The sequence below is a fragment of the Mustela nivalis genome (assembly GCF_964662115.1).
Source record: "Mustela nivalis genome assembly, chromosome: 8".
NCBI lineage: Eukaryota > Metazoa > Chordata > Mammalia > Carnivora > Mustelidae > Mustela > Mustela nivalis.
This window is the reverse complement of record NC_139027.1, coordinates 119,438,057-119,460,837: the sequence shown is the minus strand read 5'-3', so window position 1 is coordinate 119,460,837 and position 22,781 is coordinate 119,438,057. Positions and strand designations below refer to the sequence as shown.

The 22,781-nt window shown below is 50.1% G+C and overlaps 1 protein-coding gene across 22 annotated transcripts in view; it reads right to left on the bottom strand.

Annotated features, from left to right (window-relative positions):
• Positions 1-21,889, bottom strand: part of DNMT3B (DNA methyltransferase 3 beta) — a 41,400-nt gene extending 19,511 nt beyond the window's left edge. For 5 of the 22 annotated variants that reach the window (XR_014315712.1, XM_082745932.1, XM_082745933.1 and 2 more), the window contains exons 1-6: positions 21,518-21,827; positions 5,605-5,767; positions 4,593-4,654; positions 2,297-2,404; positions 838-963; positions 34-186 (exon numbers count right to left, since the gene is read on the bottom strand). Coding sequence is in view for 18 of the 22 variants with exons in the window: in XM_082745932.1 (XP_082602058.1) it covers positions 34-186; positions 838-963; positions 2,297-2,404; positions 4,593-4,654; positions 5,605-5,761 (606 nt within the window). In the remaining 4 variants the exon portion in view is untranslated. The other 17 variants (XM_082745947.1, XM_082745938.1, XM_082745945.1 and 14 more) reach the window with 12 other exon arrangements.
• Positions 21,890-22,781: the final 892 nt, after the last annotated feature.

The following is a 22,781-nucleotide window of genomic DNA, read 5'->3' as shown; positions in this document are numbered from 1 at the left end:
TCTTTCCTATTATTTAGCCCATCCTTGTGGTACCTGATACTCAGCGCTGTCAGCATCTCTAGCCTCCAGGTCCACCTGTGGGGACTCAGGGCCATCCTGCTGACTGTCCTGGGCCAGGCGAGCGTAGGGGCTGGCTGGGGACGGCCACGGTGTGCCTGCCAAGGATACTGTCCGCCTTCTCAGGGACTGTGGACAGAAGGACACGAAACTTGGGCCACAGTAAACCAGGTAGGTGACCAGAGATCAGTGGAACCCCAGTTGCTTCCCAAATGAGCAGAAACAGTGAAGATAAGATGTAAGCTGAAGGGAACAGAGACCACCAAGGACACTTTCCCAGGAACCATTACTCCTCAAGTGGTGGGAAAAAACCTTAAGGACAAAGGCAGAATGATGATGAGGGATGCCGAGAGCCTCTGGGAGCCAAGATTAGAGAGGGCCGCTGGTTTCCTCAAATGCTTACTGTGTGCCCAGCCTTGAACCAGGAGTGGAAAATTGCAGTAACCACTGGGGTTGCCTCAAGACAGTCAAAGATGATACCAGGGAGACAAAACAGTTTTGGAGTAAGGAGTTTCAAGCTCATTCCAGAGGAGGAGCAAGAACCCGGTCAGTAGGGGAATTTGCACATTGCCACCCGAGTTCCATCCAGATCAGGCCAGGAGAGAAGTCATCGGGCTTAAGAGAAGCTTACCCAGCAACCAGGAAAGAAAGGAAAGGTAAGACCCTGAAAAGGTTCTAAGAGTGGAGAACGGATGTAGGTTACACACCAGCCACTCTGGGTGGCCCAGTGAGAGGCAGATCTTCCCCTTAAAGAGACGGGGGATATCTGGGGGAACCAACCCTGGTAGCTGAAAACTCCACGGGGGACTCATCCACGTGATTGCGGCCCTGCCGGCCTCGGGTGGAACGTGGGGAGGGCCGGGGCCGCTCCCGGCTGGAGGCACTGGTGTTATTTCGAGTTCGGACCTGGAAGCAAGAGAGGATAAGCACGAGGCCGCTGGTGACTAAAGGCATGGAGTTCCGGGCAGGGGGCCAAGAGGACCCAACTGGAAAGGTCACCTCACATCAACAGAAGTGCAACAAGGTGGTTAACTTAGGGAAGAGTTTGACTGGCCACGTTCCCCCCTTCCCTGAAACTCCCATTAGTGGGAGAGGGGGGTCGGGTGTCCCCAGGCCTGCCAGCAGCTCGCGGCAGATCCCAGGCTGCCCAACCAAGACAGCAGGCAACTGCAGACTCAATGAAGACTAAAATCCAAACCAAACACTTTCCCCCAAAAGCGTTGGAATAATTTGTTGCCTTCTTCAGGAAGGTCCTGGAACATCAAGAGGAAAGCCCTTGAACATGAACCTGCAACATCTCTATTCAAATCCTACACATGACAATGACTGTTCATGGGGCACCTGGGCTCAGGCAGTTAACGGCTGACTCTCATTTTTCCACTCAGGTCATGATCTTAGGGTCCTGGGATTAAGCCCCACACTGGGCTCCACATTCAACAGGGAGTCAGTCTGCTTCAGGATTCTGGCACCCTCTGTCCCCCACCCTGTTTGCTCATTCTCTCTCTAAAACTAATCAACCAGGGCGCCTGGGTGGCTCAGTGGGTTAAGCCGCTGCCTTTGGCTCAGGTCATGATCTCAGGGTCCTGGGATCGAGTCCCGCATCGGGCTCTCTGCTCAGCAGGGAGCCTGCTTCCTCCTCTCTCTCTCTCTGCCTACTTGCGATCTCTCTCTGTCAAATAAATAAATAAAATCTTTAAAAAATAATAATAATAAAAAAAATAAAACTAATCAACCAATCCCAAAATAACATTTCAAAGATTCTTAAAAAGAATTGCTGTTTAACTTTGGTAAGTTACTGGAATCTTCTAGTCTGTAAGAAGAGCATGACATACATCGCATGTTGGGTGAGATTATAAACTAGACCTACAGTGCTCACCAAGTGAACCCCCCATTCCCACTCTCCAACAGGATGGGTGTCATTAGCAAGGACTGCCTTTCTAGGCCTCACACTGTAAGTCACAGAATCTACTTGCAGAAAGAACTCCCAAAGGCAATCACTGGTTGAGCCATCCAGCTACAAACTGTCTTTCTCGGGCACTTAAAGCCAGAAGTGCCCAAAGAGCTGAAAACCTGCCCTGTGAAAGCAAGCCTTTACAAAGATAGTTCGCAAACCTTGCAGTCACTTTCCAATTTCTAACCATTTGTTCACCTCGCTCTCTAAACCTCCAAGGAGAAAGGAGGATCAAGACAGGTTTCTTCCACGCAGGCCTACAGAAGGGCAGAGGGGCAGGCGACTTACAGCTGGGCTCTCAGACCGCGTCCTGGTTTCTCGGAAGAGTTTGGGCATCACCGGGGTGTCAGAGCCATCTCCATCTTCCCCCTCGCCATCTCCGTCACCTGTCAGATCCTTTAGAAATGAAGCATTAGGAATTGTAAAGGTCATTAAAAGGTCACATAACTGAAACAGTGTGAGAATGAAGAGTCCATCATTTTGACCCAAGTGACCTCAAAGTATTTGACTATCACATTTTGTTCAAAAAATACTTTACAAGGGCTTGCCATGGGGATCACTAACTCAAGACATGACAGAAAAATAAAATCCCAGTAAAATCCCAAGATAGGGTATGAAAGCAATATGTGTCGTCAGGACTCCTGTCCGTACCCCACCCCTCCCCCCGGGAGAGATTCGGCTGCGCCCTGCAGGGAGAGCTGGTCAGCCTGCACAACTAAGTATCTGCAAGAAATCGGAGGTTCGGGGCACCTGGGTGGCTCAGTGGGTTAGAGCCTCTGCCTTCTGCTCAGGTCATGATCCCAGGATCCTGGGATCAAGCCCCACATCGAGCTCTCTACTCAGCGGGGAGCCTGCTTCCTCCTCTGACTGCCTCTCTGCCTACTTGTAATCTCTGTCAAATAAATAAATAAAATCTTTTAAAAAAAAATTAAAAAAGAAATCGGAGATTCAAGAAAGATGTTTCCTGATACCACGACCAAGAAGAAAGGGCACCAATTCTGTGTCAAGTCATGAAGAACCCCTAATGCGTGTCCCATTCCCAGAGCAAAACCCAAACCTGGGCACAAAAACCGGACAGCTTGTGAGCAATCCCAGGCCCAGATCCTGAGTTAAGAACTGGATTTCTCACTTGCCCATCTTGTGGCCTTGACTGAGTCCATTCCTCTTTAAAACTCGAACAGTAATTCCCTTGTAGCACAACAGAGTGATAATGAGAATGGAAGATGCAAGCCTTGCCCAAGGCCAGGCTCAGAGGATGCTCAGACGGGAGGTTCCATTCCCACTACTGGTAACAGTGCACCCGAACTCAGATGGCTGTCTGGACCACATGGTCCCAAATATCCACAGCTCTTCCCCTACCCATCTGTGTGTCCCCACTGATTGCTCTCCAGCAAAACAGAAGCTGTGCAAATGTGAATTTTTATTTGTCCCTAACTCTGTCCCCAGTGCGTGACACTGGTTCTTCAAAAAAAAAAAAAAAAAATCAATAACCCAAGTGAAAAAACTCTACTATGATTAATAAGAACACAGGAGGCAGAAATGATGTCAGGAATAAAAGAACATGATGGGGCGCCTGGGTGGCTCAGTCATTAAGCCTCTGCCTTCAGCTCAGGTCACAGTCCCAGGGTCCTGGGATCAAGTCTGTCAGGCTCCCTGCTTGGCGGGGAGCCTGCTTCTCTCTCTCCCACTGCCCCTGCTTGTATTCCCTCTCTCACTGTCTCTGTCAAATAAATGAAATCTTTTTCTGTGTGAGGGTGAAAAAAAAAATTATGAAAAACCACAACTTGGAAAAAAACTCAACACTAGAAGCTCTGCAGCAAGTATTCAAAGATCTTGCAACGATTGTTTAAAATCCCCTACAAGATGCCTGGCAAGTTCTTTCCATCTTGGGAAAAAACACAAACTTCCATGAGGCCACATAACCCTGATTATCAAAACCAGACACAAATATATTCTGATAAAATCATACACCCATTTTATTCATGAAGATGCTGAAGTAAATCAAATTCAAAACACACCATAACTGGGAGTCTGGATAGCTCAGTGGGTTAAGTGACTACCTTCATCACTCAAGTCATGATCCCAGAGTCCTGGGATGGAGTCCCATATCAGGCTCCCTGCTCCATGGGGAGTTTCTCTCTCTGACCTTCTCCCCTCTCATGCTCTCATGGTCTCTCCCTCAAATAAATAAGCAAAATCTTTAAAAAAATTAACAAAACACCACAACCAAGTTGGGCTCACTCCAGGAAAAAAAGAATGGTTTACTACATTAGAAATTTATTAATATAACTAATCATCCACTGAGAAGAGAATTTCAAAAAATATGCTCAATAAGCAGTTATTGAAAAAAATTGTAATTCAGTAAAATAAATATTTATGATTTTAAAAAAGACTTGGCACTTAACAAAAATTGCCATCATTCATGAGGTTGTTCGAAGGCCTCTGTGTGCTCTGGAGTGCTGGAATTTCACCATTTAACAAATATATTGGGTTCAAGTTTGGTGGAGCCTCCAAGTTCCCATTTAATGCAAGCTCAAGGGGAATTCCCCTGGAACCCTGGAGAAAGAACAAGTAAAAGGCATACCTGAGTATAACTTAGCAGACTGGAGACCTCCCTCTTTGACAGCCGGGAGCTTGATCTGCGACCTGGAATAAAGAACCAGAGTCTGTTTGGAGAAAGGGGCAGGCTCCCAAGCTGGGGAACAGGCAACGTCTTGCTGACCTGCAGTGCTGTCCCTGGTGTCTCCTCTCTTAAACCCACTGGCATCCTCAGGGGTTAACTCCTAGCCCCTCAGGATCTGTGGACCAGTCAAATGTATTCATAAAGCAACAGGGCACAGAGCCAGGCACATAATATGATTGAAAACAATACTGGAGGTACTCGTGAGGGAAGGCATCAAATTCCTTCCAGATCTGTGGCCACCAAACTACAATTAATGAACAATCGAGTGCCTGGCGTATCAGTCACATTTCAAGTGCTCACATGTGGTTAGCGGCTATTATAGCGAACAATGCAGAAAACAGAACACTTTCACCCTCACACAGAAACTTCTATTGGACAGCACAGCTCCAGGGGATTTCAACAGCAGATGGGACAATACAAGGTTTTCTGAAACAGCTGGGTCAGAAAATCTCAGTGGGGAGGACCCCAGGTGATGTGATCCTGAACTATGCAGGGGAGGGGTGGGGAAGGGAAGGCGGGGTAAGGAAACAAGTCTCAGACCCTCCCGAGTGTCATCTACCCACATAATCACAATCTGGGTCCCAGATTGTGGGAGAAGGGTCCCACTGCAAAAGGGCCAAAGATCCCAACCTATGCTGCGAGCACCCCAGCCACGGCTGGGAAAAGACGGGGGTCATCATCACCTTGGGGTTACCTCCCCAGTGACCCAGCTGAAGTATGGACAGGTCGGGGGAGGCAGGGAAGGACCCAAGGGCAGGGATGAGAAGTGGGCTTCCTTCCCCAGGAGGTGGTGGAGCATCTCAGAGACCAGACCCTCTCCCCACAACCTGACCTGAGCCCACTCAGAGACTCATGTCCCAGCCGCTCTCTGCAGTGCCTGTCCCACACCCCTCCTCCCCACTGGCCCGGCCACCTCTGATCTCCGGGGTGCTGATAGCCTCCAGGATGGGGGGTGAGGGCGCATCCTTGGAGTCAGAAGACTGGTCGCTGCAGCCCCCATTAGTGATGATGGAGTCTTCCCTCCCGCTGGCGTCCTCCTCTCTGTTGAGTTGTCTGGTGTCTCCCTTCATTGTTTCCTGCAGGAGGGCCAGAATGGGCAGGGTAGCAGGGAAGCAAGGGCACAAGGGGGCAGCACACCCCAAACCTCCAGCCAGTGGCTCTAGGTCTTCAGGCCAACAGAGGCCCCTTGACATCTTCTCCGGGTGATACTCCTGCCCAAGGACCCCACCCAGACTGCCCCCCAGAACCTGCCCCCCTCACCAAACTCGGAGGCTCAGGACTTGGTTCCATGTGGCCAGGCGGCCCGAAGGCTCAGATACCAGCACCCAGGACAGAGGAGGGGGCTGGGCTGTGGTCTGAGGCTTAGGCTGTTCTGTGCAATTAGCCGGCCACTTCAAACAATGCCATTTAGGATCCGCCTGCCCCGGTCTGCCTGCCGCCAGCCTTGGTCCCCTTTACCCCTGGCCCCTCTCCCTGCCCAGCCTCCGCAGGGCCTCAGGAAGCCAGTGCATTATTTTCCCTCCTGACCCCTTTGTTTGCTCTCTCCTTTCCCCTCAATCTCCAGGTCCTCTTCCCACCCGCCCCCTCCTCCCCCACAGAACAGCTTCTCTCCTCTCCATGGCAGCACAAGCCCCGCCCCACCCCAACCTCAGGGGCCCATTGGTCTGCTGGCCTGTCGCTCACTCCCCTCCTCCCTCACCAGCTGAGGCTCAGAGTCCCAAGTTCCCAAGAAGGGAAAGGATGGAGGAACACAGGCAAAAGACTGGGGCAGTTAACAAGGGGAATGCTCCCTACCTGCTCCAGCCTCGCCCCACCTCTGGGCTGTCATCTTGCCACTGCTGCCCCTCCTGGTAACTGCATCATCTCCAGGCTATTCGGCTAAGACCACCAGGTCAGGCCAGGTCTTCCCTGATGGGTTCAAGGGCCCTGTGACCTTTGACCTGGCCTGCAACATATGTTGGCTGCAAGAACCTGCACCTTTCATTTATTCCTCCTCAAAATGTGATCGTAGGCGCGTTTTATAGAAAAAGAAAACTGACAGACATACCAGGTTAATCTCCCAGGTCAAGAATTCACATCCAAGAGGTGAGGCTAAGGTAAAAAAGGAGCCTAGGTACTGGGTAGGCCCCCAGATTCTCATCCCTTAGTTTCCCCCAAACTGCTCCAGAGCTACTTGGCACCGCACCCTACTGTTCCGGATAAAAAACTCTCCCAGTGAAGAGCTACTTATCAGCACTGAGCACTCCCAGCCCTACCCCCCATCTTGGGACTCACCACACAGTACCAGATGATCCGCACTACCGACCCAGGGTACCTTCTAGAAGAATCAATCGTCAAGGCTACAGGGTCGCAGACTGCCAGGTGATATAGCACCACGTCCACCAGGGGGCGATGTGGGGGCTCTGTCTGAATTGCACTGCTGCGCCCCCAAGTGGATATACGATGTCACCTGGGGTCCCAATTCCATCCTCTGCACCTGTCCCTCACCCAGGCCTGGTAGTGAGGCTGCTAGACTTCTGCCCTATTTCCCAGAAGACCCAGGGACCAACCTGGGAGATGGTTAAGAGCTACAAAACCTCAGGCATGGCCCCAGATCTATGTCAACCCCAACATTTCCAAAAGATCCCTGTGTGATTATATGCAAGTTGAAAGAGCACTGTGCTGGTTCTAAATGCATTCTTATCCATAGCCCAGTGTGGTCTTTTCCCTCACATGGCCCAGGGTGTGCAGGCTCACACTTCCTGGTCTGTTCTCTCTCAATACATGTAAAGGAATCTCACCAGCCCCAGGGAAAAGAGGAATACCTGACCTAGCCCAATCGACTGCTTCTCAGCCCCTTTCACTGGCCAAGCCCTGACCCAGAAGAACAGACTGGCTGACCTATGGCCAGATCCTGTGAGGCCAAGCAGCCAAAATCCCAGGAAAACTGCTTCAAAGTAATAATTAATTCCCAGTGGCCTGCCCCAGGGCAAACCAGTGAACTAAGTAACCCTGGTGGCCTAACACAGGGTGGGAGGGTGGGTCACTGTGCAGGGTCCCCCCAAAAGCTTAAGGGAAGAACAGGCAAGCCAGGGTTTCTCCTCAGAAGCTGATAGCAAGCAGGTCAGAGGCTGAAATGGAGGGCCATTACTTTCCACTCCTCCAGGGCCCAGGATTCTCTCAGACAGCCCTTAACTTTGTCAGTCAGGAGCCTCCCTCCTAGACAGGCCCAGGAGGAGCCTGCAGCCCAGAGTAGACAATGATTAACTACCTCAGGCCTTACCCCAGGGCCTCAGCAGTGCCAGCTCCTCCGCGGTCTACCAGACAGACCTGTGAGCAGAGCTCCTTCCCAAAGCCAGAGGTCAACATTCACGAAAAATCTCCTACCTCTAGGAACTGCACCCATGGGCACTGGAGGAAGATTCAGGCAATGAAACCAGCCAACTCTAAGTGTCCTGGGCTACCTGGGCAGCAAAAATAACCACCTTCAAATTGTATAATTTGATCGTGGGAGTTTACACAAATTCCTTCTCTGTAGCCTTCATCCCCTGGGGTTTGCACAGACAGTAGCTTCCCTTGCAGCCTTCCTGCAACATCTTTGTCTGGAGCCTGAGCCCACTGATACGCAGTGCAGTTCCTCTCCCACCCTGACCCTTCTACCTGGACCACTCTCTACACAGAGGATGAATAAAGCCGCCTCCTAGCATGGGTTGCTGCTGCCCTCCTCTGCCTGGAAGCCCTCCCCACCCCTGCCATACACCTCCTGGTTACTCAGACTTTAAAACCACATGGTCAAAGTCAGGAAGAGTCCTCCCAAAACACTCCTCCAAAATTAATAACCACAGTTAAGGGTGCCTGGGTGGCTCAGTGGGTAAAAGCCTCTGCCTTCAGCTCAGGTCATGATCCTGGGGTCCTGGGATCGAGCCCCACATCAGGCTCCCCTTGGAGCCTGCTTCCACCTCTCTCTTTCTGTCTACTTGGGATCGATCTCTGTCAAATAAATAAATAAAATCTTTAAAAAAAAAAACACATAGTTACACAAACCCTCTTGCCTAATGATACAGTAATTTTTTTCAGTGTTTACTATTCTATATGCAACACTTCTGTGCTTTACCTTTATTAACTCACTTATCTTGAAATGCAGAACATGTGGTCCCTGTTTTACAGATGCACAAACTGTGCAATGTGGCTTCCTCAAGTGTTCAAATCCCGAAAAAGTTAAGAACACATCAACTTACATACTCCTGGCAACAGGAGAAAATTAGCACCAGAAATCTGTATGTGATGGTGGACAGCAATCACCCTCACCTCTTCCCATCACTCCTTGGATAACAGACCCCAAGACAGGCCAACTGCTTTCTCTAGTGTAATCTTTCAGCGCTGGAGGCTAAGCAGCCTTGGTTACCTCCCTGAAAAGAGGCTGCACCTTCCAGAGGGATTTTTCCAGAGTGGTCATCGCTGTGCTAGCTTAAGAACTGTGCCTCCCCAACCCATGGCCATTAATAGTTCCCAGGTCCCTACCATTCACTCCACACAGTACAAACCACTCTTAACCCACGCCCAATCCTGAAGCAGGTCCTATTATCAATCTGCTTTCAACAGGCTCAGATGAATTAATGAAGCTGCCCAATAGGGTGGCAGTGCCAAGACTCATGCCTAGGCAGTCCAGGGCACATGGTGTAACCGCTGTACCCGAGACAAGGCAGCCGCGATTTCTAAGTTAAGAACAATGCATCGGGGCGCCTGGGTGGCTCAGTGGGTTAAAGCCTCTGCCTTTGACTCAGGTCATAATCCCAGGGTCCTGGGATTGAGCCCCACACATCGGGCTCTCTGCTCAGCGGGGAGCCTGCTTCCTCCTCTCTCTGCCTGCTTCTTTGCCTATTTGTGATCTGTCAAATAAATAAATAAAATCTTAAAAAAAAAAAAAAAAAGAACAATGCATCACCCATCCCAGGGGCTACAAGAACTTCAGGACTGAGGGACAGGACCAAACAGCTGGGTGTTTACCTTCCCCAGAGGTTATGGTCTAACCTCGTGATGCGAGGTGAACTCTGACCCTTTCCCAGAGGCTAGGGTCAAGCACAGGATTTAGGGGAATGCAGCAGTGTGGGGTGGGCTCACCCGTGAGGTTCTCCCTGCAAGGCACTGCCTCATTAGTGCAGGGTGCCTGTGTCCCAACTGAACCAGGTCAGACGTGTTCAAATGCAATGTGGCAGACAGAAGGATGGGTGGCACCCCCAATTAGACTCAGGGAGGAGGCCCAGGGACTCGACCCCCTCACCCCAATGCAGCTATAAAGCGGAGAAGTGAGGTCATTCATTTCCTCCAAGCGGGCACCAGCAGCACCTTGTAAATGGTAATTGCATTAATTAAATGCACAATACAGGAAGGGGGAATGGTTGGCATGATGGGGAAGTGGGTAAAGGGGGCCACATGGTCATCCCAGCCCCACCCTGAGTCCCCCAGGGCATAGAGGTTTAGTGCAGTAGAACAAGAGGTTGAAAGATATTCTCACCACCCCTATTTTAAAAAGTCCTTCTAGGGGCACCTGGGTGGCTCAGGTCAGGATTCCAGGGTCCAGGGTTCGAGCCCCACATCAGGCTTCTTGCTCAGCAGGAAACCGGTTTCTCCCTCTACCACTCCCCCAGTTTGTGTTCCCTCTCTTGCTGTGTCTGTCAAATAAATAAATAAAAACTTAAAAAAATAAAAAACAAGAAAGTCCTTCTCTACAGCCTGTGGGAGGGACACCTAGGCTACCGAATCCTCCCCACCCCAACCACTCAGGTCTGTTCCATTGTCCAAGATTCTGAAATAGTTGTGATTGAGCAATTACTATGCATCTCATGCAAGGCCAGAGCTTAGGCTCAGGATTCCCCATTTTGCAGGTAAGTAAAGTGAAGCCTGAGAGAAAGCAAATGGGCAGCTCCTTGCCCAGGCTTGCAGGACGACTAAGTCATGGAGATTTAGGCCTAACCCAGGAGCCAGACCTTAAAGACATTTCAAAACTAATATGCTAAGTACAGTATTATAGTGAAGCCTGGGGAGGGACACTTCACCCAGGTAAAGAGAGAAAGGAGGGTAACCCAGGAAGTGGAAAACAGTAAACACAAAAGGTTAAGGGGGCTGGAGAGAGGCTGCCCACCTAGCTGGTGGCAGGGAAGAGGTTCCCAGAGTTCGGGGCCTTTGCCTCATCTTTAGGAATCTTTGCTCAACTCCGGGAATAGCCAGATTTACAGACAAGCTGGAATGAAAATGCCTTCAATGTCTTTCTCAAAACCCAGTCTTAACCATTTGTGAAATGAAATGACCCCACCTAATTCCCTGGGTGGCTGGCGTTAGGAATCCCACAGGAGAGGACACAACCCTGAGAAGCTGGGGCGCCCACGTTTTCGTGTGCCATCTTGCCAGATTTCCCAGCTCTGCCTCACCAAGAGAAGCATCCCTTCATCGTGGGTGATTCAAAAGGGAATGTGGATTGCTCAGTGCCTCCAGGCCATGGCTGCTTGCACCACTGTCGCTGTACAGTAGAAACTGGGCCTTGGTATAATGATCAGAAATTACTAAAACAACTGATCCACTCGGGTCAAATCAGACACGCATAAAATACTAGCCATAGGAACCTGATCCTTATAGCATTGCTCCTATTACCATTAAGGTAACAGAACACCTACATATTCTGCAGTGGATTGGATAAAAGCACCCTTTAGGGGGCACCTGGGTGGCTCAGTGGGTTAGGCCTCTGCCTTCGGCTCAGGTCATGATCTCAGGGTCCTGGGATCGAGCCCCACATCGGGCTCTCTGCTCAGCAGGGAGCCTGCTTCCACCTCTCTCTCTGCCTGCCTCTCTGCCTGCTTGTGATCTCTCTCTGTCAAATAAATAAATGAAATATTAAAAAAAAAAAAAAGCACCCTTTAGCTAATTCACAGAGAAAGAAAAACCGGGGTGCCTGGCTGGCTCAGCTGCAACTCTTTGATCTTGGGGTTGAGCCCTATTTTAGGCACAGATTCCTGAAAAATAAAATCTTAACAGAAAAAACTAGGAATATACATTAAAGATCTGACAAGACATAGCAACTTAAATGGGAGTTTACAATCAAGCTTTTTGCCCTATAAACTAATGCACTCAGCCCCCTTCCCCTATGGTTCTCCGGGAAACTTGGAGTGATGTGCAAATGTGCAGAGGAAACCACCGCTGACTCAATCATGGGTGGGGCAGCATAAGGAGCTGAGGATTCAGAGATACCATACCCACCCCCGTGGCCATGTGTCCCTTAGAAGGCTGGAGCCAGAGAGCCCTGTGCCCTCTCCCTTAGGGGGTTAATGGAAGACAAGACCAGTATTCTGTAAAATCCCCGCCTTGGTGCTGCCCCTCACAGTAGGCTACTCCTGTTGTCACAGCCAAAGCCTTAAATCTCAACTGTCTGCACCCAGAGGCAGTGGGGACAGAGAGGCAGCCTTTAAGATGGCAAACCGACAACAGGATCCAAAATGCCACATGTCCGTATCCTGTCACATAGGCTGCTACTGCTAGCCATCGACCCAGGCCAAAGCTCTGACCAAGACCTATGTGCAAGGATGGTCACCGCGGTCCTATTTATCATGGCAAAATCTGCAAACACAGCACTGGCAAAGGCAACCGGCTAAATCCCATACAAGTATACCACGAAGCTAGTGAGAGACAATGGCACGAGGTACCAACTAGGAGATGAAGCTATGCCAAGTGAAGTCTGGACAATAACACAATCTCAGTTGTTAATGTTAACATATGCATTAAGCCATGTTCCCCCAGCGTTTCTTTCTGGAACTGTTAAAAGTCAGGGCTCTCAGAAAGGTAGCTTATGAGTGAACTACAATATATGCCTGTGTTACTTTTACAGTCAGATGCTGTCCTAGAAACATTTCTTCCTTTGAAAACAGCCATTCAAGTTCTGTCACTCTGAAGTTACTTACAGTGGCACCTGGGTGGCTCAGTCTGTTAAGCCCAGGGTCCTGAGATCAAGTCTGGCATAAGGCCTCACTCAGTGGGGAGTCTACCTCTGCCCTCTGCCTCTCACCCTGCTCATGCTCTAATAAATGAATGAATCTTTTAAATAAAATTACTTATATATGGTAGTATATTTCCCTATGAAGAAAGCCAAACACCTGGGGCCCCTGGGTGGCTCTGTCAGTCAAGCGTCTGCATCCCCAGGGGTGAGGGTCCCTGCTCCTGACCCTGCTCCATGAGTCGTCTGCTTCTCCCTCTTCCTCTGCTCCTCCCCCTACTCCTGAGATCTAGCTCTCACTGGGGTGCACTCTCAAATAAATCAACCAACCTTTAAAAAAAAAAAAGAAAATTAACTTAAACACCTTTAGTGACACGTATGTCCCAACCCCATTTCCTTTAAAAAGTTCCCATGTGAATGTAGAATGTTTCTGGGCTTACTACTCTTTTTGGTATTTATCCCTTGCTTTCCCCTTTAGTCACTGTAGCACTCATATGTCCCAGGCTGGCCTGCTAACCTTACATTTCATGCGACTCCTTAGAGGTCTTGAAAATCCCTTAGTTGGAGGGCACCTGGGTGCTCGGCGGGTGAAGCCTCTGCCTTCGACTCAGGTCATGATCTGAGGATCCTAAATTTTTTTTTTTTAAGATTTTATTTATTTATTTGAGAGAGAGAGAGATCACAAGTAGGCAGAGAGGCAAGCAGAGAGAGAAAGGAGGAAGCAGGCTCCCCGCTGAGCAGAGCGCCCAACCCACATGACCTGAGCCGAAGGCAGAGGCTTTAACCCACTGAGCTACCCAAGAGCCCCTGAGGGTCCTAGGATTGAGCCCCACATCATGCTCTCTGCTCAGCAGGGAGCCTGCTTCACCCTCTCTCTCTCTGCCTGCCTGCCTACTTGTGATCTGTCAAATAAATAAAATCTTTAAAAAACAAAAAGTATAGAAACAAAGCTAATAAAAACTTTAAAAATCCCTTAGTTGGCACATCTTCTCATTTTCTATTTCCCTCTTCTGGCCCCAGATTTTTCTAGGGAGCCTAACTCTCCATGCAAATAAATTTACACAACACTTCTAACTGATTCAACACGGAAGGACTTGTATCACCCTCTCTACAATAATCAGTAAGTCCTTGTATGTATTTTAAAAGACAAAATTGGAGCGGAGGCACCTGGCTGGCTCAGGCAGAACACACAGCTCTTGATCTCAGGGTTGCGGAGTTTGAGCCCCACGTTGGGTGTAGCGATTAAAAAGAAAGACAAGGGCACCTGGGTGGCTCAGTGGGTTAAAGCCTCTGCCTTCAGCTCAGGTCATGATCTCCCGGTCCTGGGATGGAGGCCAGCATAGGGCTCACTGCTCAACAGGGAACCTGCTTCCTCCTCTCTCTCTGCCTGCCTCTCTGCCTATTTGTGATCTCTGTCAAACAAATAAATAAAATCTTAAAAATAAAAAGACAAAATTTTCACAATACAAAGAAAAGCTATGGGATAGCAAGTAGAAGAGATGGGTAAAGATGGTGAAAAGGTACAAACTCCCAGTTATACATCCAGTCCTGTGAGATAATGTACAGCACGGTTACTAAAGCATTGTGTATTTGGAAGCTGTGGACAGCAGACCTGAAGTCCTCATCACAAGAAATAAACTGGGGCACCTGGGTGGCTCAGCTGGTTAAGCATCTGCCTTCAGATCAGGTCATGATCCCAAGGGTCCTGAGACTGAGCCCTACATCCATCTCCCTCCTCAGCAGGGAGCCTGCTTCTCTCCCATACTCGTGTACTCGCTCTCTCAAATAAAAAGAATCTTAACATATATATATAAAATAAACATGAGATTTATAAAATAACAGAATTACACAGTATAACTAGCTTTTGGAAAAAGCCCATTAGCTCACAGAAGCTACTTCTTTAAAAGCCAGCTCTAAGTACCTGGTATGGGTTTGGGTCTGCCCATCATGAATGAAGCAGGTCTGCAGACAGAGTAATGGACACAAGGAGGTCCTCTGGAGGGTCTTAACCCAGCAGCACATCGGTGCAATCTTGCCACTTCTGTGGGTCCAAGCCAGGTGGGGACAAATTTCTCAAAAAAATTTAACAGTATCAATCCGCATTCTACTCCTTGCTTAGCTGTGTGGCCTTAGAAAATGGCGATAATCATAGTTAATACTGAGCAATCACTCTGTATTCTGCTTACAGCTTAACACTCAACATCCTAGGGCAGATCCGGACACTGGGAAAGGCCACTTTTTGGTTTTGGATTTTTTTTTTTTTTTTAAGATTTTGTTTACTTTGAGTGAGTGGGAGAGTGAGTGAGAGCCTGAGAAGGGAGAGGGACAGAAGGAGAAGCAAACTCCCTACTGAACAGTAGGCTGTTGCAGACTCAATCCCCGGACACTAGGACCAAGACCTGAGCCAAAGGCAATCCCTTAACCAACGGGGCCACCCAGGCACCCCAGGGAAAGGCCACTCTTACCCATGTATCAGACAGCTATTCCTGGTAGGATTCAGGAAGCCATGCTCCGCACTGAGAATCCTGAGTGACACAGGCCAGACAGCCCAGGCTCATGGAGCTTCCAGCTGGTTTAGGAGGATGGTAGGGGAAAGGCTAGTTGTTGTTAGACGAAATAAGGTTGGTCCACTCCAAAACCTACACTGCTCTTTCTTCAACTATAGAGACCCTTTTGCATAGGACAAGAAATAGGACAAAATTTTGCCCATGTGTGCCCACAAAATTGTGTGCATTGGCTCAGAATCTTCCAAACCCTATCAGCCAGTTGTGGCACACTGCCTCCCACGTAAGGAAAAAAAAAAAGTTTAAAAAAAAAAAGACCCGATAAAACTCAGAAGGTGGGGCTGCAGGGTGGATGGGAAGAACAGTTCAGACTGTTCTAGAGACCACAGCCCCTCCTCCAGTAAGACTGAGACAGAGGACACCTGCCTGAGCCTGAAAACTGCCCAGTCCCCTTCCCCTGAAGTCAGGCCTCCACCTCCCAGGTAAGGCACTGGAAAATCCCTCTGCTCTGGGGAAGCAGACAGACCCAACAACAGAGAACACCCTTCACATTTTGGGAGGCCCAAAGGTAAATCCAAGTCACGGACCCACAAAGCAATGCCCCAGTTCAAATCTCAGACAATTTTGGTCTTTCTCAATCATGAAGATCAAAACAAGAACAGTAAAAAAAAATTAAAAAAAGAATACTCAAACATGGGACAGAAAACTAAACTCCAGAAATATCTTCAGGGCGATAAAAGATCCAAAAAAAAAAAAAAAAACCAAGATGAGGACACCACTGCAAGGGGAATTTCTAGGACAAGAGCTCCTTCAAAACCTAAAAGACAGAAGAAGGGGCACCTGCAGTCAGTTGAGTCTTGATTTTGGCTCAGGTCATGATCTGAGTGTCCTGAGATCCAGACCTGCATCAGCTTCCCCGATCCATGGGGGAGGCCGCTTGAAGATTCTCTCCTTCCCTCTCCCCTAGCCCACATATGCTCTAAAAATGTTTTAAATATTTTATTTATTTGAGAGAACTGAAATTGTGGGTGGAGTAGGGGCAGAGGGAGAGATAAGCAGGCTCCCCGCTGAGCAGGGAGGTCCCATGGGGCTGGATCTCTGGGATCATGACTGAGCCACCCAGGCACCCTAAAATTATCTTTTTGAAAAGGGAGGATGGGGCACCTGGGTGGCTCAGTGGGTTAAAGCCTCTGCCTTCAGCTCAGGTCATGGCCCCAGGGCCCCAGGATAGAGTCCTGCATAGGTCTCTGCTCAGTGGGGAGTGTGCTTCTCCCTCTCTCTGCCTGCCTCTCTGCCTACTTGTGATCTCTATCAAATAAATAAATAAAATCTTTTTTAAAAATTGTAAAAAAAAAAAAAAACAAGGGAGGGATGCCTGGTTAACACTTGGTTAACATCTACCTTGGGCTCAGGTCGTGATACCAGAATTGTCACATCAAGCTCCCAGCTCAGTGGGACAATTTTCGGGGTACCTGGGTAGCTCAGTGGGTTTTCTAGCTCAGGCCTTGTCTCAGGGTCACAGGATCAAGGTCCAGTCAGGATCTGCAGTCAGAGAGGTGTCTGCTTGTCCCTCTTCCTTTCCCTCTGCTTCTGCTCCCCACCACCCCATTTGTGCTCTCTCTCTCAAACAAAATATTTTAAAAATTTAGTAAAAAATAAAAGACAATTTTCTAGAAAATCAGTCTGATCCTGAGACACAAAACTAGAGCAGACAGAAGGTCAAGAGGGCAGGCAGGGGTTTGCACTAAGTCAAAGCCCATAGATTGCAAGGTTTTAATGAATGAAAATCTCTTAAGGGGAAGGAGAGGCAACTTTCATCGGGCAAGCTGGTGAAAAAAAATAGCAGAAGCCAATGGTGGCAGATTCTAGAGAATCTCTTCCTGTGTTCTCCAAAACTATCCTCCAGCTGCTTGGCAAGGCAGCCCCAGTGGTGATGATGGTGCTAAGAACTCACGGTGCCACCCTTCCTTGCCACTGTCCTCTCCTTGGGTTCTGGTCCCTTCTCTTATTAAAGGCCTTCCAGTCCTGTCCACATGCAAATGCACGGGCCCCAAAATGAAAGCGAAACAATGATTACCTTGGGATTGTGAAATTATAGATGACTAGTTTCTTCTTGGCACTGGAAGATGGTAAATTTTATTTTCACTTGCCTCATTCTTTGAATGTCATTTTCTGAAATATTTCAATTCCCTAGACAGGCCACCCTCATTCTTTACTTCCCTGGAAAAAAACTCAGGAATACTAACTTGGATAACTAGGATGTTTCCCTCAAGAAGTAAACAGCCACTTCTCAATTTATCTGGGCATTTACTACAAAAGTGCAGTTTTGTTTGTTTTTTTTTTTCCCCAAGTAATCTCTCTACCCAACGTGGGGCTTGAACTCACCACCGGAGATCAAAGGAGTCACATGTTCTTCCAACTAAGCCAGCCAGGGGTCCCCATAACATACAACATTTACTTAATTTTTTAATCTATAGCAACTCAACTACCTTAAACATCCCCATCAACTGGCCAACCATTGTTGGCCTCTTGTACAGATGGAACAACTGAGATGAAGTCAGTGACTTATAAAAATGGAATGAGTAAGTGTATGAATCCAAACCTGATTCTAATGCCCAAGCCCCTTTGTGGCTTCAGACAGATAATATAACCCAGAGGGTAACAGGCTTTTCATAATACAGATGCCCCTGAACAATGCAGGTTTGAATTACAGGTGTCTTCTAAGTTGATTATTTTTTTTCAGTAAACATATTGAAAAATATTTTGGAGACTTCCAACAATTTGAAAAAACTCAGATGAACCGCACAGCCTAAAAATACTAAAAACTTAAGTTAGGTATTATTCGGGGCACCTGGGTGGCTCAGAGGGTTAAGCCTCTGCCTTTGGCTCAGTTCTCAGGGTCCTGGGATGGAGCCTGGCATCTGGCTCTCTGCTCAGCAGGGAGCCTGCTTCTCCCTCTCTCTGCCTACTTGTGATTTCTGTCAAATAAATAAATAAAATCTTTAAAAAAAAAAGTTAGGGATTATTCTTAGAATAAATTATAGAATACATGTTACATACAAAATGTGTTAAAAGACTTATCAGCAATGTTTCTGGTCAACAGTAGGCTATTAAGTTTGCGGGGGGGGGGGTCAAGTTAAACTGGATTTTCAAGGGCAGGGTGTGGGGGGGGGGCTCAGTGCCCCTAACCCCGGCATTGTTAAAGGGTCAACTGCACTTAGGCCCCCCCCTCTATTTTGTGAACTAACAACTAAAATAAAAGGATCTGGATTCCATTTAGCCCTAACTACACTGGGTAGGTGTGGACTTTAAACCCACTTCACAGACTGAAAGGACCATCTCCAGAAATGCAATCCTCCTCTGCATTCACCAGGCCACTTCCTCCCGGCACAGCCAGATAGGTCCATGTGAACACCTGCAGTAGGCTTTCTATCTTCTGGAGGAAGGAATGGCATCCCCAGGATGTCAGCGGAGGTGCAGTATTCTTCTGAACAGCAGGAACCACCAAGGTGCAGAAGCAAGTGGACTGCGCAGCACCTCAGTCCCATCAATTACAGAGGGAAGAGGTCAGCCTCCCCAACGAGACAAATCTGCCCATCACTTTACAAGGAAAAGGATGGTTTGCAAATGAAATGAGGAATTCTGCATTTCTTTGGTCCACCAAGAAACTGGAAAATCAACCTGAGCTCACAATTTAAGAAACACACACACACACACACACAAAATCTAACACAAAATCTAACGCCTATCATGGGCGAGGTCTGATGAAATCGAAAAAGCTGTGAGCCTGAAGGGTAGGACAGCGGGCTTGAGAGCTGGTCTGAGAAAAGGAATCCAATCCTTTCCTTTCCTTTTTTTTTTTTTTTCTAGATTTTATTTATTCATTTGTCAGAGCACAAGTAGGGGAAGTAGCAGGCAGAGCTTGAGAAGCAGGCTCCCTGCTGAGCAAGGAGCCTGATGTTGGACCTGAACCCAAGACCCTGGGGATCATGACCTGAGCCAAATGCAGATGCTTAACCAACTGAGCCACCCAGGCATCCCAGACAAAAGGAATCTTAAGGTTAAGTTTTCCTGAAAGGAGAACTTGCCCAAACCCCAAATCTGAAGCAGGTCCCTAAGACTGCAATGAGAGGTGACAGGCCCCTTTGGGTCACAGACCCACGTGGCTAGAAAAAAAGGAAGGGAAGCAGCCTCCCCCATCCCCACCTCCCTTTCACCCCCTGCAGCTCCCAGATACCCTCCTCCCCCCCCTTCTAGCCTTGAATGGGGGTGTGGCTGGGACTGCAGCTCTAAGGAGCAGGATGCAGGCAGCCCCCAACCCCTTTGTCTGGGCCCTCTCCACCCCAACGGGAAAAGGTAAAGGATCTTACTCACCTCTGCAATTATGCCTCCAAGGTAAGCCTCGTGCTTTTGGGGGGGGGGGGTAAAAATGGCCCTAACCCATAAAAGAAAACCCTGGCTCCTTTCAAAAGACAACAAAGGCGTTCCTTCCTGCCAACTCCCAAATCGAGGACAATGATTTGGAAAAGCTTTCATAGCTGAGAGGAATAGAGTACCTAGAAGTCAGGCAGGATAGGCAGGGCTGGCAGAGGTGCCTCCCTTCATACCCCATCCCGCCCCGTTCTCATTAATGGCTCCCCTAAAAAAGAAGGGCTACTGGTTAAATACAGATGTCAACATTCATCACCCGCTATGCCAAGCACTAGCCCATCAAACCCTCACCCAAACCCAGTGTGGTAGGGACTACTTATACCCCTGAGACATCTAAGGAACATAGAGGGTAAAGGTTAAATCATGCATCGACTCATTTCATTCTTACACAACCTGGGGGTTATTAGTAAGAGCATTCTTGTTTCACAGATGTAGTAACTATTAAACACAGAGAGAAATGGACTTGGTGTGACAGATTTAAATATGTGAAAAGACCTATGCATGTCCTTAAAGAGGGCAGCCAGCTTACCTCTCACAAGGATGCTAACAGCGGCAGACTTTCTCTGATTACTGTATACCAGCCCTATAACATTAGTACCATCATTTCCACCCTGGAAAAATCATGGCAGCCTTGCAACCTAATGTGGGGTGGGGGATGGTCTCAAGAAGCCACAGCAGGTGTTGGGAGAGGAATGCAGGGGTAGCTCAGGGTCCTGGGCCCTCCACCTGAGGGCCCCAAAAGGAAAATCGGTCCTGGGCAAAATTACCACCAGCCCAAACCCCCAGCATCCAGAATTGAGAGGGCGCAAAAATTCATACTCTGTCCTTAACTGTCTTTACTTCATGAACCCTTTCAGCTTGCAGGGTCGGGGGATAAAGAACCACAGGGCTCTGCCTCTCAGCCCAGGTAAGGGGGAAAGGCAGGCTGGAGGTGGAAGCACAGGCCTGGTGCTGGGCCCAAACCGCTGCCCTTCTTCGCCACAGGTGAGTGAACCCAGCAGGAAAGCCTGAGCCCAAGAGCGGCTCCCTGCTGCTAACTTGCTAAGTTCACCCCAGTGTTTCTCCGTCTCCACTTTTTCTCCTGGTAAGTGGGACTCAACACCTACCCTCCAACAATCACAAGAGGTGGGAAGTTGTTCTTCTGGGAGGCGGTGCTACACAGCGATTGAGACCTCAGTTTGCGGAGTGGGGGAAGTGGGATCAGTTCCATCCCGGAAGAGGGGAAAAATGGAAAGTGAGCCCCCAGGGCAGGCGGCGTGACCCGGGCAGGACTGCGCCACCCCGACTCGGCTCCTCCCCGGCCAGGTGCGCTAAGGCTGCCCCGCCGTGCCTCGCCGGGGTGGCTCACCTAGGGAGGACCCCGAAAGACCGTCCCTCCGGCACACACACCCTGGCTCACCCCGCCCGCACCCACATGCATTAGTAATATTATATCCCGGGGGCGGGGTGGGGGGCGCGGACGCGTCCCTCGCCTGAAACCCACAGGTCCTAGTCATAACGGACCGACGCCCACCTTCCTGGCCGAACTCTTTCCCCCTTCAGAGGCTCGCTCTGAAGCGGAGGCCAGGAAGGACACCCCTCCCAATGAGGGAAGGAGACACAAGTCCTCGCCTCGACCCCAAGAAGGCCACCCCCGTCTCCCTCCCTGGGGAGGAACCTCTTTCCCTCGGTATCTTGGACAGCGTGAGTATTCCTCCCACCCCTCCAAGAACATGCCCCCCCACTCCCATTTTTCCTTCTTGCCTCAGGTGGTCCAAGGGTCCGCTCCTCCCCTACAGTGCTGGGTCTTCACCCGGACGGGAGCCGCCTCCCCCGGACGTCCCAGGAAGAGGGTCCCTCCTGGCAGTCCCGGGACCCCTCTGCTGCCCCCTCCCCCACCAGTCCCCAGACCCCCGGACTGACGAGCCTCCCCGGGGCCACCGGGCGCTCACCTGCCGAGAACCTGGCTCGGGCGCCGCTCCGCGGTCGAGCCGCGGGTCGGGACAGCCTGGCGGGAGGCCGGCGGGCGGCCGAGCACGGTGCTCGGCTCGCGAATCTCCGGCGCCGATCGCCGAACTACGTTTACTTGGGCCACTTAACCCCCGCGCTGCCGGCCTGGCGCGGCGGCCGCCCGCTCGCCGACCTGCCAGTGGGCCGGTTGCGTCCGTCGGGGGGCGCTCGGAGCGTCCACGCGGGCAGCGGCCGCGGGGCTGGGGGGCGGCTGCTGCGCCGAAGTACCGCAGACCGGACGGGGCAGCGAGAGTGGGTGGGGAGGGGGCGGTGCCGAGGCCCCTTGTAACCCCAGCCAGGCGCTCGCCCCGCCCCCACCCGGGGGCGCCCCCGCCGCAGCCACTCAGAGCCGGCCCCGGGCGCGGGGGGCGGAACGAAGGGTGGGGACGAGGGAAATTTGAAATCACTTCGGAGCCTCCCCCTCCGCCCCTCCTCCACAGGCACCGCCTCCTATCCCCCCACTCCTCCTGTTAAATCACCCACCCGGTTAACTGGCCCTGATGGGGGTCTTAGCCGCCATCCCCCCAACAGAGACACACATATACACACGCAGGGACTCCGCCGGGGACCCCCTTTCCCCGCCCCCCCACCCTGAGCAGGACACGAACGCACAGGTTTGGATGCGCGGCCCAGAGAGGGAAGGGCCCTCACTGGAGTCACACAGCAGTGGAGTCTCCTCTCTGCCCCCACCTCCAGCCGCAATGCCACCTGGGCGCTGCCCTGCACCAGCCAGTCAGTCACCCCCTCTGGACCCTCTGATCAGTCCTTCCTTCCTCCCACCCTGCTGAGCCTTTGTCAGCCATCTTGAGGGGAGGGTGGGGAGGGGAGGGGAAAGGAGAGCCGACAGGGAAGGCGGCCTGGTCCTTGGCTGCGTGGGTTCTCAGGTCCTGCCGGCCTCACCAGCAGGAGAAGCCCTACTCTTAGGTCTCAAGTGCCTCTGTCCTTAAGGGCGGTGAACTATTGGAAAACTGCACTTACAAATATTTATGGTACCTGGTATTTGTATTCATATATTTGTTTATCTGCTTATTGTGTGTTTCTCCGCAGGTTATAACGTGAGGCAGGTTCTCCGTGTATCTTAGGACACAGAAGATGCTTAATAAATGTCTGTTGAATGAACGAATGAGAGAAAAATGAATGATAACAAGGTGGCCTACAAGGCCCTATAAGAGCTGGATCCTGCCTGCCTTTCCAGGCATTTCCAAT